General features: G+C 43.4%; 1 protein-coding gene across 17 annotated transcripts in view; it reads left to right on the forward strand.

Annotated features, from left to right (window-relative positions):
* Window positions 1–14,933, forward strand: part of FRY (FRY microtubule binding protein) — a 428,089-nt gene that overhangs the window by 352,231 nt on the left and 60,925 nt on the right. For all 17 annotated transcript variants that reach the window (XM_044927339.2, XM_044927345.2, XM_044927344.2 and 14 more), the window contains 5 exons: window positions 1,756–2,012; window positions 2,772–2,918; window positions 4,794–4,962; window positions 6,232–6,322; window positions 12,603–12,685. In XM_044927339.2, coding sequence (XP_044783274.1) covers window positions 1,756–2,012; window positions 2,772–2,918; window positions 4,794–4,962; window positions 6,232–6,322; window positions 12,603–12,685 — 747 coding nt within the window. The remainder of the gene's footprint in view (window positions 1–1,755; window positions 2,013–2,771; window positions 2,919–4,793; window positions 4,963–6,231; window positions 6,323–12,602; window positions 12,686–14,933) is intronic.

Here is a 14,933-nt window from a genome sequence, read left to right on the forward strand (position 1 = left end):
CGACTCTTTGTGACCCAATAGACTATAGTCCCCTAGGCTCCTCTGTCCGTGGGATTTCCCAGGCAAGAATACTGGAGTGGGTTGCCATTTCCTTCTCCAGGGGATCTTCCTGACCCGATGTGAAACTCACATCTCCTTTGTTTGCAGGCAAATTCTTTACCACTGAGCCACCGAGGAACCTCCCCCTGCCCCAGTCCTTTCTAGCAGAGTTTAAATGGTTCTTTTGCCATCAAAGTGCCCCAGATCTTTATAAGCAGAATCATTTTCTTCCATCAAACCCCAGAGGACTCTGTGCCTCTGTTGTGTCATTCGTCACTTTCTGCCTGGCCCCAGGGTTATCTGTAGACGCAGCTAGTCTCAGAGCTTCCTCCTCAGGAGAGGACCACATCTTTAATCTTTGCTGTCTCCATGGTGCCTGGAAGAGCATTTTACGCCTAGAAAAGGTTCGGTATATTGGACTAAATAAGTGGTGTGCTTTTATAGGGATCTGAATATGTGTCATGAAAGTCCATAGTTTCAGTCATCACATCCATATAAGTTTGGACATTAAGTCAATTTTGAGATTTTGACCTGTGTGATATATAACAGCATAACATGTCTGACTTGTAGCACAGCATTAAATATACTCTTATTCTTCAAAATAAAAGAGTTGTAATTTTAGGAAAAAGGCCAAATCAATTAAAGTCTCTGTTTCGAGGATACAGTGGACCATCTCCTGGCGTCTGTGTTGTTCTGCTGTATAGCAGGCACGAGCTCTCTAAATGAGATTACATGCCATGCGGGATGATAACAGATGCATTAGGCCAAGCTTTCTAATGTCCCTTGGGATAAAACGAATTCTTCCACAAATACTAGAAACAGGAGATGACTTCAGAGCTTGCAGCAGGTATATAAAGCTGTGCTTTTGTTTCTATAGAAAACTTATTCAGATCATAAAACGAAACGCTGCTGCCAGTGAAACAATGCAGAAATGCTATCAGAGGAAGTAATGGTGAGAAGACTGGCCATACAGTTGTACCTTTTGGACTCATTTATTTCATAAGACAAAGCGCAGCATCAAGCACACACCTTCCACATAGTTGGCAGTTTTCTCGTGGACACCACAAATGGGACATCACACACTGGGTTTGTTCTTCTGGAGGGTTGCAGCTTACTTTTTAACAGCTCATGGCTCATGCAAGGCCTTTGTAAAATTTAGGTATAATGGAGAGATAATAGTCGTTATTATGATAATCCTAAGTAAGTGTTAGTCCCTCAGTCTTGTCCGACTCTTTGTGACCCCATGGACTGTATCCTGCCAGGCTCCTCCATCCATGGAATTCTCCAGACAAGAGTACTGGAGTGGGTAGCCATTCCCTTCTCCAGGGGATCTTCCTGACCCAGGGATCGAACTCAGGTCTCCTGCATTGCAGGCAGATTCTTTACTGTCTGAGTCACCAGGGAAACCCATAATAATCCTAACTGCTGTTTATTAAGAGCCTGCTGGATGACAGGCATATTGTGTCTTTTAATCTTCACAATCAACTAGTGTGGGACCTGATTGGCCCATTTTACAGATGAGGAAACTGAGGAACAGAAAACTCCAGTAACTAACCCATAGCCTCATGCAGCTAGTATGTGGACAAACTGGGATCTGGGCATATGTCCTTCTGATTCCTGTTTTGTCTGCTCCAACGTACTACTTCTGCTAGCTGTTCACCTTTTGGTTCAGTCTGATGAGATGATGTGGCTCGCGGTCTCTGCCCTTCTCTGCAGAGGTCAGCCAGCGCTTCCCCACAACGCATCCCAACGGGCGTCAGATCATGCTCACCTACCTGCTGCCCTGGCTGCACAACATCGAGCTGGTGGACAGCAGGCTGCTCCTCCCGGGGTCCAGCCCCAGCAGCCCCGAGGACGATGCCAAGGACCGCGAGGGAGACGTGACGGCTTCTCAGGGGCTGAAAGGCAGTGGCTGGGGCTCCCCAGAGGCAACGTCCTTGGTGCTGAACAACCTCATGTACATGACAGCCAAGGTAAGCGCTGAGGAGCTGCACCTTCCTCATGGGCTCCCGCGTCCCAGGAAACCCAGGGTAAATCAAACCCCGTGAAAGTGTGCCTGCCATTAACAGTCTCAACAACAGGGTGTGGATGGTGGGGACGGTTGCACAAGTGTGAACGTGCTTCAGGCCACTGAACAGCCCACTTAAAAAATGATTACAGTGGGTCACTTCATTATGTGTATCTTAGCACAGTTGTAATCGTGATCCCAGTTATCATCCTTATTATATGATCCTAGCATTTGAATCCAGAGAAGGCAATGGCACCCCACTCCAGTACTCTTGCCTGGAAAATCCCATGGATGGCGGAGCCTGGTAGGCTGCAGTGCATGGGGTTGCTAAGAGTCGGACACAACTGAGCGACTTCACTTTCACTTTTCACTTACATGCATTGGAGAAGGAAATGGCAACCCACTCCAGTGTTCTTGCCTGGAGAATCCCAGGGACGGGGAGCCTGATGGGCTGCCATCTATGGGGTCGCACAGAGTAGAATACGACTGAAGTGACTTAGCAGCAGCAGCATTTGAATCATCATGTGAATAAGTATTGTGCAGTAGTGAAGTGTGTATTATAAATTCTTGAAAAGTGGCATCTTTGTGATCTGTGGCCATTCTCCCCCTTCTTAACGATTTTGAGATGACTGTGACCCTTGAAATGACTTTTCATCAGACATTTTGCATCCTCACATTTTTCCCACGCATCCCCCCGGGCCGGGTTTTATTTTGTCGGTTACAGTATGGGGATGAAGTTCCTGGACCAGAAATGGAAAATGCCTGGAATGCATTAGCCAACAATGAGAAGTGGAGCAACAACCTGCGGATCACCTTGCAGTTCCTGATCAGCCTGTGCGGGGTCAGCAGTGACACACTCCTCCTGCCCTATGTGAGTGCCCCTCCAAGGCTGGGGTCCTTATTCTGTCGCTGGCTCCATCCACAATTGCAGGTCAGAATGTTATCGCACGAGTAGAATAGAGATGTCAGATTTCATCAGTCCCGTTCACCTCCTGTGAGCTTTCTAGATGGTACATAAAAGTTCCCTTCTGCCCCCTGCATTGCAGGCTAGCGTCCTCGTGGCGTCTCTGTCATCCCCTTTGTAAGTCTTTGGACCCAGAAACCTTGAGATTAAGGAGTCCACATCCCAGGTGGCACTAGTGGTAAAGAACCCGCCTGCCAGTACAGGAGACGTAAGAGACACGGGTTCGATCCCTGGGTCGGGAAGGAGGAGGGCATGGCAAGCCACTCCAGTATTCTTACCTGGAGAATCCCAGGGACAGGGGAGCCTGGTGGGCTGCAGTCCATGCAGTCCCAAAGAGTGGGGTATGACTGAAGCGACTTAGCAGCAGTAGCATTCTTTTCATAATTACCTAAATCTTTCTTCTAGAAACATTAGACCCATTATGTAAGAGAAACTAGGTAACACATTATATTATTATTAATAAAAATTGTTCTGTGTTTACATCCTGATGCTCTTAAAACAATAAATATGCAGAATATTCCAGTTTATCTCTTCAAAGATAGGTAGTAAAAGAGAGAAACAAGCAACAGAAAAATCCTAGTGACACGCCCACCGTCGTGTCTGTATTTAAAGGTGAGGTGATCAGGAAAATGCCTGCATTTTGAAAACCCTTGCACAGTTGGTGCCTGCGTGCTGGTTGTTTTTCTGAGAGGTTTTGTGCCCCCCTGCCCTGCTGTTCTGGGCCGTGTAAGCCTCATTGCCGCTTCTGAGCCTCAGGCTTGAGGGTTGCAGTAATGCAGAGATTTAATCCAGAGTTATTTTTAAAACTTAAAACGATGCAAACAGCTCAAACTCGTCTGTTTCTCTGGTTGAAGGGAGTAATGGGAGACTGAGTTCCTTTTCAAATGAACACAGCTAGCAGTTTTTCTGCCATGGTTTGCATAAATAAAATACTTTCTCAAGATAAGACCTTAGATGGTAAGGTTTGTTTTGTTTTGTTTTTTTGGAAGATTTTTGTCTTTTTTGTGGACCATTTTTAAAGTCTGTATTGAATTTGTTAGAATGCTGCTTCTGTTTTATGTCTTGGATTTTTGGCTTCAAGGCATGTGGGTTCTTAGTTCCCTGCCCCCACTGGAAGGCGAAGTCTTAACCATTAGACTACCAGGGAGGCCCCCAGATGGCAAGTTTTAAGTTTAGATAGAAGTCGTCTTTAGCCCACAAGTTATCCCAAAAGTAGCTTTTGTAAACTCAGCCATGAGGGAAGGTAAGACTTTTAACAACCCCCTCCTATCAGATGTACATGTGAGAAAAGGTGACTTTTGTTTTTGTCTTTAGGTTGAAGATTGGCTTTTTAAAAAAAATTTATTTTCTATTGGAGTTTAGCCAGTTAACAGTATTGGGATAGTTTCAGGTGAACCACGAAGGGACTCAGCCATGCATACACAGGTATCCATTCTCCACCAGATGAAGACTCCCCTCCCATCCAGGCTGCCACATAACCCTGAGCAGAGTTCCATGTGCTCCACAGTCAGTCCTTGTTGGTGATGCATTTTAAGCGTACCGGTGTGTACATATCCATCCCAGCTCCCTCACTGTCGCTTCTTCCCATCCTTCCCCCTCCCCGCCCCAGCTGGGCAGCTGTAATCCAGACCCTTGGCTCATCCTAGGAGAGAAGGACGGTGAGCGCTTCCGGGAGGTGTCGCGGTCATCAGAATGAACGGGCTACCACCTCTGCTATCGACAACCTCGCATCCCCATGGGCTGCTCTGGGAAATATCCCTTGTGTTCCGTTTCTCATCTCAGATCAAGAAGGTGGCAGTCTACCTGTGCCGGAACAACACCATTCAGACCATGGAGGAGCTGCTGTTCGAGCTGCAGCAGACGGAGCCGGTGAACCCCATCGTCCAGCACTGCGACAACCCGCCCTTTTACCGCTTCACAGCCAGCAGCAAGGCCTCGGCGGCGGCCTCCGGTAGGGGCCGGGCAGCTGGCTGGATGCCTTGTCCTGCAGCTCTGGGTTTCCCTTCATGTAGAGCATTGAAGGGGTATGAGTAGGTGCTTGCTGCTTATTCTTATTCCTACATATACTGGTATGGCCAAAAAGTTTGTCTGGGTTTTTCCATACCACCTTTTTTGGCCAACCCAATACATTCATCTAAGAGAAGGCTTAAGGATAGCAGAGACTCTTGGCACCTTGTCCGATTAATGGAATGGTCTTGTAAGGATAACCAACAATCGAGAGCCCAGGACTCATATGCCACAGAGTTTTTTTTTTTAATTAATTAATTTATTTTAATTGGAGGCTAATTACTTTACAATATTGTAGTGGTTTTTGCCATACAGTGACGTGAATCAGCCATGGGTGTACATGTGTTCCCCATCCTGAACCCCCCTCCCACCTTCCTCCCCATCCCATCCCACAGGGTCATCCCAGCACACCAGCCCTGAGCACCCTGTCTCATGCATCAAACCTGGACTGGCGATCTGTTTCACATATGATAATATACATTTTTATTTTAGACTGAGCTTACGGTGGACACTGTAGTCATGGAGGAATCTCACTTCTGGACCCTCCTTCCTGTATCTAATGGGATTCTCTTGGCCGATAGTCTCCTAGGGTTGACTAAACTGCCCCCCTCCACCAGTGTTACCACTTTTCAGTTGGCCCCTCAGCATCATTGTATGAAATATATACCACCCTCAGACTCCTTGATGCTGTCTTCCCTTCACCGCCCTTAACACCATGATTGCCTCTAAACCTGTCTCCTCTTATGCCTTGGTCCCTTATGCCCTCTTTGTGCCCCAGACCCTGCTGCCTGAGCAGTGATCTCACAGAGACGTGGTGCCCTGGGGATTGGAGGCTGTAGGCATTTGGAATGTTTTAACGTTCATTTCGTAACTCCTGGAACCAGGAATGCTAGAGCCACTAGTGGGAGGACTGGCCACTGTAAATAAGCGCATTACCTAAGTAGCCAGGAAGAGAGGCTTTCAAGAACGTTGTAGCCTCACTTTGTAAGAGAGTTGAGGAATTTGGTTTGACTATAATAGATGTCTTGGATTCTTGGCTTCAGTGGTGTGGGCTTGGAAGGTTGTTCAGAGGGTCTGAGATTGTGCAGAAGATGCAAGGAATCTTTCAAACAGGGGATTTTACAGGAAATCCTTTCTTGGAATCACTTAAGACTTGAGCTTGACCCCCACGACAGGCATTTCTTTCTGAGCTGTTCTTTAATCTCATCTACAGGAACCACCTCCAGCAGCAATACAGTGGTTGCCGGCCAGGACAGTTTTCCAGACGCTGAGGAGAGCAAGATACTGAAAGAATCTGATGAGAGGTTGGTGCACAAATTTGGCTTAACATGCAGCTTAACTTTCAGCAATTGTCTATGCAAAGCATTAGTAACATTTGCACAGCTTCATAAATTTCACACACTCATACACAAATCCTTTCTTTTTTAGAAACACAGATTGACTTTCAGACTGCTCTGTGTATCCCTAAAGATAACCATTTCTTCCTGAGCAAAGCCAGAGCAGAGATTAAGAGGGACGTTGTTCTAGTGGCTGAAGCCTATTTACCCCCAGGCTTAATAACAACCACACCTTATTCTGCTAGTGGGCACAGTCCATCTGGAGTTAGAGGGAATAGCCATGTGAAATTTGCAAATCTGGTTCTTGAATAATTCCTTAGAGTAGTCATCTTGAGATGAGTTCTATGAAACATCACCATTCTTCTTTTACCTTTAACCCTGTCACATCTTGGTTAACTAAGTGAAAGTGAAGTCACTCAGTCGTGTCTGACTCTGCAACCCGTGGACTGTAGCCCACCAGGCTCCTCCGTCCATGGGATTCTCCAGGCAAGAGTACTGGAGTGGGGTGCCATTTCCTTCTCCAGGGGATCTTCCCGACCCAGCGATTGAACTCAGGTCTCCCGCATTCCAGGCAGACGCTTTAACCTCTGAGCCACCAGGGAACCCCAGTTAACTAAGAACACTGTCTAAAAGAAACCTTGATGTCCTTCCCCTTAGTTCTTTAACAGTAGTATTTCTCTTATTCATATTTCTGCTTTCACATTGCCCAGGAACTATTCATAAGTAAGCACCATCTGGATCACTATTTACTGCAGTTGAATGTGAAGAGCAGAGAGACAAACCAAAAGAGATAAACAGGCCTTTAATCTGAAAATAAAAATTAAGATGATTCTCATGATGTTGAAAACTTATAAGGCTAAGTGTTTTCTAGTAAAAAGTAATGGGGCACCCTTTCACTTAAATTAATAATAAAAAAAATGAGGTACAGATTCATACTGAAGAAAATTTAGTGGATCACATAATGAAAGTAATGCATTTAGCTTTAAAAGCCCCTGAATGCTTTGTGATTTCATCGTGTGCATGAGAACCCATCAGGGGCTACAGGTGGAAGTTTTCTGACCCAGGGCTAGAGTTCTGAAAGTCCTTTCTCTACATCAGCCACAGCACATTCCTCAACATGCTGATTACTGGCTGACTGCACTGCCTTGAGGCAAAATGCTCATCGTCGGAGTTTCCCTTCAGATCAAAGGGAATTCACATGTTACTTTTTCATCTGTATTTGCTGGTACCTTCTTTGGAAAACTCCCTAATGGTAAAAAGAAAAAAAAATCACATATTTCTCTAAAGATATTTCTGTCTTCTGGTGGGAGTAAAACATTCTTTATCATTCATTGTATAGTCTGAATTTTTCACCTTAATTATACTAAGGGTAGAAAGGTGATATATTTCCATATATTATCATCTCATTTAAAAGACCCCTTTAGGACCAGAGTTATGAGTGTCCTGCCTAAATTTTTAGTGCTGGCCTTTAAAATGAAGAAGCCAGTTATCACTATAACATTACAACCAGATAATATCTGAAAGAGGCTTTCTTGTTTATCTCCTGCTTTCCTGCTTTATCACTGTATCCTGTTGGCCACTGGGAAGCCCAATGCTACCCTCATAGTCATGCATATCTAATTCCTTCATACTGACTATATCTGTTTATCTACCTGTAGGTAGATTAATTGATTATATATATGATCACACCTACATTAGTATTTTATCACACAGAATACTATTGTTACATTAACCCTGTATTTCACCTATACTATTTCTCTAATATAGTCTGTCTTTTCTTTGATGGTGGACTGGTGCTCTCAGCCTAAAGCATCTTTATTTTTCTTTGCAGTCTACTTATCACCTTCCTTCCTGTGAGCCTTGTCATGCTGATTTATGGGTACTTGTACACACGTTTGTGTCTCAACCATTATCTTTTCATTCTTAGAAAACAGAGATTATATGGCTCTTAGACATATTTCTATCCTTAATGAGTGCCCTACTGTGCTGCACATAGTAATCATGTTTTAAAACGTTTATTCAGCATATAAATGAAAACTGGAGAAATGGCACAGCCCTAGAGGTAGGTAAGCTGTCCAAACACCTTCCAGCCCCTTTCTCCCTCCCTCTTGCTGACCCCATTACAGAAGACAGTTATTTACCCTGTTCTTTTCAGTCCTTCTAGACAAAGAGTCTACAGAGATGGTATTGGTCCGAGATGCTGATGGTCTGGCTCCGCTGTGCCTCAGTTTCTGGGAATACCAGTGGCCTGATTGCACTGTTGAGCTCCAGGGGGCGCCATGGACTCGTACAAAGCCACTGTCCTGATGCCAGGTTCTTTACAGCTGACGTGCCTGAGCACAGCAGCAGTGGCACTTTGATGTAATTCAGAAATATTTAATAATATTTATTTAATAATATCTGAACGACAAAAACATTCAGATAGCTTATAATAAAAGAACCATTAAAACCAGTATTGTTAATTGCTCAGTCGTGTCCAGCTCTTTGCAACCCCAAGGACTGTAGCCCGCTAGGCTCCTCTGTCCATGGGATTCTCCAGGCAAGTGTAGTGGGTTGCCATTTACTTCTCGAGAGGATCTTCCCAACCCAGGGATCAAACCTAGGTCTCCTACATTGCAGGAAGATTCTTTGACCATCTGAGCTACAGGGAATCAGGGTAAAAGAATAAGTGTGAGTGTGTGTGTGTGTGAGTGAGTCACTCACGCATGTCCAGCTCTTCACCACCTTATGGACTGTAGCCCACCAGGCTCCTCTCTCCATGGAATTCTCCAAGCAAGAATACTGGAATGTGTAGCCATTCCCTTCTCCAGGGCATCTTCCCAACTCAGGGATTGAGCCCTGATCTCCTGCATTGCAGGTGGATTTTTTACCATCTGAGCCACGCTTTTGAACTGTAGTGTTGAACAAGATTCTTGAGAGTCCCTGGGACAGCAAGAAGATTAAACCAGTCAATCCTAAAAGAAATCGATCCTGAATATTCATTAGAAGGACTGATGCTGAAGCTCCAGTACTTTGGTCACCTGATGTGAAGAGCCGACTCACTGGAAAAGACCCAGTGCAGCTGGGAAAGACTGAGGGCAGGAGGAAAAGGGACGACAGGATGAGACGGTTGGAGGGCATCACTGACTTAATGGATATGAGTTTGAGCAAGCTCTGGGAGATGGTGAAGAACAGGGAAGCCTGGCAGTCCGTGGGGTTACAAAGAGTCGAACATGACTGAGCGACTGAAAAACAGCAACTAAATAAGTACCTTTAAGCTCTAAGAAGTATTTATCATGTAGTTTTTTCAGTTAAACAATAATGTGAATACATATTTTTAATTAAAATAAGTTTGTAAAATATGCAGAAACAAGCCCTGTAAGTATTTTTAATACATCAACCCTTAATAAAAGCCATCAAAGGACTGTTTATAAGGAACTAAAAGCAATAAACTTTAGCTATATAAGTTTCTGGTGATCTGTGTTAATACAGGAATAGAGATTAGTAATCCACAGAAAGTTGCTTACGTATTAATTTTGAGAAGAATCAGCAAGGGAAAGCTTAGGGAAACACTTCATCTTTCTAGCTTTTCTCTTACTCAGTCGCTTCAGTTGTGTCCGACTCTTTGTGACCTATGGGCTGTAGCCCACCAGGCTCCTCTGTCTGTGGGATTCTTCAGGCAAGAATACTGGAGGGGGTGGCCATGTCCTCCTCCAGGGGATCTTCCCTACCCAGGAATTTAACCCATATTTACTGCATCTCCTGCATTGCAAGGAGGTTCTTTACCCCCTGAGCCACCTGGGAAGCCCAGTCTTAGCAGAGTTATTTCTATGATACATTTCTAAGACATGTACTTTTATATTAAAAGACTATTCAGTATGCTTAATCCTTGAAATTCTTCTAGGATCTAGACCCAAAATTAGTTTCTTCAACCAGGAAAGCAAAGGAACAGATTTTACTCTTGGGAGTCAGTTTTTACTTTTTGTTTTTGCCAAGCATCCACTTCACTGTGCTATGGTTTTGATCTTCTCCAGAATAAGAAATGTGGAAGGGGCTTTCTCCTCCCCTTCATCTTGGCCTCATAAACTCCCCCTAGAAATCCTTTAAATCTGTCTTAAAAGGAAAAGAGACGAATTGCCATCCGTTCTATAGCTCTTCCCTGCCCAGCCTTCCTAAAGACGATTGTAAAACCAAGATAAATCACCATTCTTGAGTTGCTAGCAGATTTCTGCCCGCTGTGAATCTACAGATGTGGGATTCTTTCATCACCCTGTTTTTCTTCCTTGTTGAATGGTGTCTGGGTTCTGCATGTGCTGTTTATATCTTTGCATTTATCAGCATAAATATGATTGTAGAACTTCTTCAGAAGGTAATAAGTTGGTCACTTTTCCAATTTCATTTAAGGACTAGTCTGATTTAGACAATCACAGGGTCTGATCTGTATGAAACTCAGCAGATGTCTTTTATCTTTTGATAAAAGAAGTTGTGGATTCACAAAGTAATAGCCCAAAAAATGTGAGAATGAAGAATGTTTGAAATACAACGTTACTAGGGAAGATTTCTTGTCAGGACTTAAAAAAAAAAAAAAAGCTGCTGCAAATGTCTACAGAGTGAATGAAACCAAAGGCTTTATAGTTGATACACTTCTGAATTCAGCAGTCACATCACTGTCGCAGTGTTCTGAGGTTATACACCTGGGACAAAGTAGCATTTTCATGGCACATCCTGAAAAGGCACTTTTTCCTGAAATTTCCCTCTCTCTCCCTACATTGATGAGGACAGCTGGGACCCTGCACTTTCCCACTTTCAGAGGGAAATAAGAGTATTGGTCTCATATCAATTACAATAGAAAACCTTGTCAATAATACAGACAAACCACGCTTTGTATCATTTTATATAAAATAAATAAATAGACATACCATTTCACCCTCATTTTCCCTAAGCCACACCCTTGCCTGACTTTATAGATCTTTGGGTGATAAACATGTTATTGATTTGTAAGTCTTTGGTGCCCTGAAAAGGCATTCTAGAAATCCAAGAGTATAATAATTAATACTCTATAGTTAGACGGTGTCTGATAGTTTTGGAAACTTTCTCACATCCTTCCTTTTGATTCCTACAGCAGCCCCAACAAAATAAATGTTGAAGTGTTGTTGTTATTATTCCATTTAGGCAGGTGTGGAGATGGGGTCCCCAGGGAGGTAAAGAACTTGCCCAGGGTCACCAAGCTGGGGAGCGAGAGCTCAGCCTGAGGTCACGCGTCCCCCCTTCTCAGAGGCAGCACAGCCTGGAAAGTGTCCCCACCGTCACCTTCCTTGGCTGACACTGGGCAAGTTGTTTCGCCTCACTCTGTCTGTTTCCTCATTGGCAGAGAAAATGGTGTGTATCTCAAGATGAGTGAGTGAGGTTAAACAAGATAATGCACGTGAAGTTGTTATACTTTGGGGACTTCCCTGGTGGTCCAGTGGTTAAGAATCCGCCTTGCAGTGCAGAAGACGTGGGTTCAGTCCCTGGTTGGTGAACTAAGATCCACATGCCGTGGAACAGCTAAGCCCGTGCCCTGCAACTCCTGAGCGCACGCGCTCCAGAGCCCCCTCGTGCCACAGCAAGAGTCCAAGCCCTGCAGTGAACGATGCCACGCCTCATGGTGCAGCAGGAGTTCCACATGCTCTAAGACCGGATGCAGCCAAATAAATAAACACTCTTTTAAAAGTTATCCTTCGACCTCTTTTTTTGTTTGTTTGTTTTTGATTACTTCTTAAGCCACAGAAAGACTAGACAGAAAGAGGCCCTCTGGTTGTATTACACCTCCACGTGTACCTTTTCCTAAAAACCTCTTAAGGAAAACATTAAAGCTCGTGAAATTCAAAATTTGTTATGAAATTATTTTCGTATGTTTCCGGGTCTGTCTTATTTCACTTATTCAGTCTTTCGGCCATTATTTCTACCATGTGCCAGGTTACCATGTGAATCAAGGATTCGTGTTATTCAGTATCATGCCCGTCTTCTTTCCAAGCAGATGTTATAATTTTCTAGTTGGAGTCACACATATTAGTCTTCAAATGTTTTTCTTTTCAAGGTTTGAACTTGTGCTCCTGAGCAGGAGTGACCACTGACCTGCTCGAGCACAAAGGGAATGTATGGGGTACACTATTTACAGTATTATTTTGGGAAAAGCATCATCAACCGCTAAATAATAGTATTTTTGTGTCTCAGCACATAACACACATGTGTCAATATCTCACGATGGCTGTTCTTGTATTTGCAGGTTTAGTAACGTCATCAGAGCCCATACGCGTCTGGAGTCAAGATACAGCAACAGTTCAGGAGGCTCATACGATGAGGATAAAAGTAAGCACTAACAGGCTGAGGGCTTTCAGATGGAGGGCAAATGGTTAGTGAATGCAAAATGAGTATCATGATTATTCTTGTTCTGATCAATAAAAAGCCCGCAAATAATTAAGTAACCATTTAATCCTGCCATGCAGAGAGTCAGTCTCTTCAAAGTAAAAACAAACCAAACAGTAGATGAATCAGAATTAGGAAGACTTTGAGCTACTACCTAAAACCATATTTTTGTCTTCTTGGCCCTTTTCCTGGGTGATGCATTTGGCAAAAAGCTAGTACAAGGTTGTCTCTTTGAAAACAAAGATTTCCATTCAGTTCTTCTGCCTGTCTTGGGAGTGGATTTAACCTTTAAGCTTTGTGAGTCAGCTCACCCAGGATAGATCTGTTTTCATATTTAATTTCTCAGGGACCGAGTGAAAACCTTGCCAGACTGGGAGATTCGATTGTCCCAGGAATCACACTATACCTTGGGAAGCTGGAAAAACTGGAAAGATCAATGCATTCATTGATTTTGTTTAAGTCTCGAACAGGTTGTACACTTACTGGTCATTGGTCAGGGAGTGGTCTCAGTTACTTGTTCACAAGTTACAGGAATTCTGGAAACAGAGAACATTCCCAGTGATACATTAGCTCTGTAAGGAAATTGGTAAACTATCTTCTGGAACTTACAATCATAATATGATATCTCATGAGTTAGGTCCATTTTGTAAGTTGGTGCACAGAGCTTTTGTACTGGTTGTTTTAAATTATTTTGTTCTTGTGGGAAATGTGCAGAGTACAGTAAGAGCTAAGTGTTTTAGGTTGGCCAAAAAGTTTGTTCAGGGTTTTCAGTACAATGTTATGAAAAACCTGAATAAGCTTTTTTGCCAAGCCAGTAGTTCTAATGACACTACATTTCAGTTTTACTTCTTAATGCACAGATAGGCAATTCACCATTCACAATATCAGTGGAAGGAATGTCTGAGATCCATGTAGTATTGCCATACTCAGGTTGAGTTTTAACCGTGCTCATGTGTTCAGTCATGTCTGGCTCTTTGTGACCCCCATGGACTGTAGCCCGCCAAGCTTCTCTGTCCATGGGATTTCCCAGGCAAGAATAGTGGAGTGGGTCACCATCCCCTCCTCCAAGGGATCTTCCTGACCCAGGGATTGAACCCACATCTCTTGTGTCTTCTGCATTGGCAGGCAAAATCTTTACCACTAGGGTCACCTGGGAAGCCCAAGTTTTAACTGTGTCCCTATAAAACCTTTTTCTAGAACAGTTAGTATGAAGTTGGGGCCAGGGGAAGCTTATGCATTTTCCCTCATTTCTGTGCCCATCAGGGTACTTGGCCTTCCAGACACCAAACAGTTGCATTTCAAGAGCACAGACCATTAGTTCTAGGCAGGACCACATTTTATAGACGAGGAGAGCAGTACCTGAGGGATGGAGTTGTTGGTTCAAGAACAGTCTCCTTGCTATACATAAAATTTATGTTATCTCCTTGGTAACATAAAATTTTGAGGACAGAAAAATTGAGTCATGGAAATGTTAGGCAGTCAAATCCTGGCTTCCCCAGAATGTGACAGGCATGCTGTAATGAAGCATAACATTATATGACTACGGGTTTTACATTAGGAATATTGTTGCACTTCGACCAGTTGATTCCGTCAACACAGAATTTGGTAGAAAACACTGTAACAAAGTAATAATCATTTTGAAAATACATCTTCAGAGCCCTCTGGTATTGAAACTTTACGTTCCTTATGTATGTTAAAATAGTGACTTTCAGAGGGTAATTATAACAAAATGAGCGACTATGTCATTATATAAACTCAGATCACTGGCTTTAGGGATACAGAGAAAAAGTAATAGAAGTATGTATAAAGGGAAGGAAAAACTACTGTGAATGAAAATAAGGCAGAAAGAGTAGTCTAGTATTATCATCATGGTCTCTGTTTTACCCGGAAATGTTTATAACTTTGTCATACCAGCATAAACAGCATCTTACTGGGTATAGTACTTTAATTTGATTGAGTCATGTGTCAGTAATATTCTTCATGTGATTACTGTATTAACCAGGGAAATTAAAGTTCAGAGTAAGTAGTTGGGTTACTGAGAGCTCAAATCTTAAATTTCCCAAGTCAAAGAAAAATGGAAATCAAGCTACTCAAACAGATCCTCGTCATAGAAAGTCCATAAAATAGATGCTAAAATCCTTTTCTAGTTGTCAAGTAGCAGAATTGACTTCAGCTGTCCCAGACGAAGCAG

The sequence above is a fragment of the Bubalus bubalis genome, chromosome 13, assembly GCF_019923935.1.
Source record: "Bubalus bubalis isolate 160015118507 breed Murrah chromosome 13, NDDB_SH_1, whole genome shotgun sequence".
Lineage (NCBI taxonomy): Eukaryota > Metazoa > Chordata > Mammalia > Artiodactyla > Bovidae > Bubalus > Bubalus bubalis.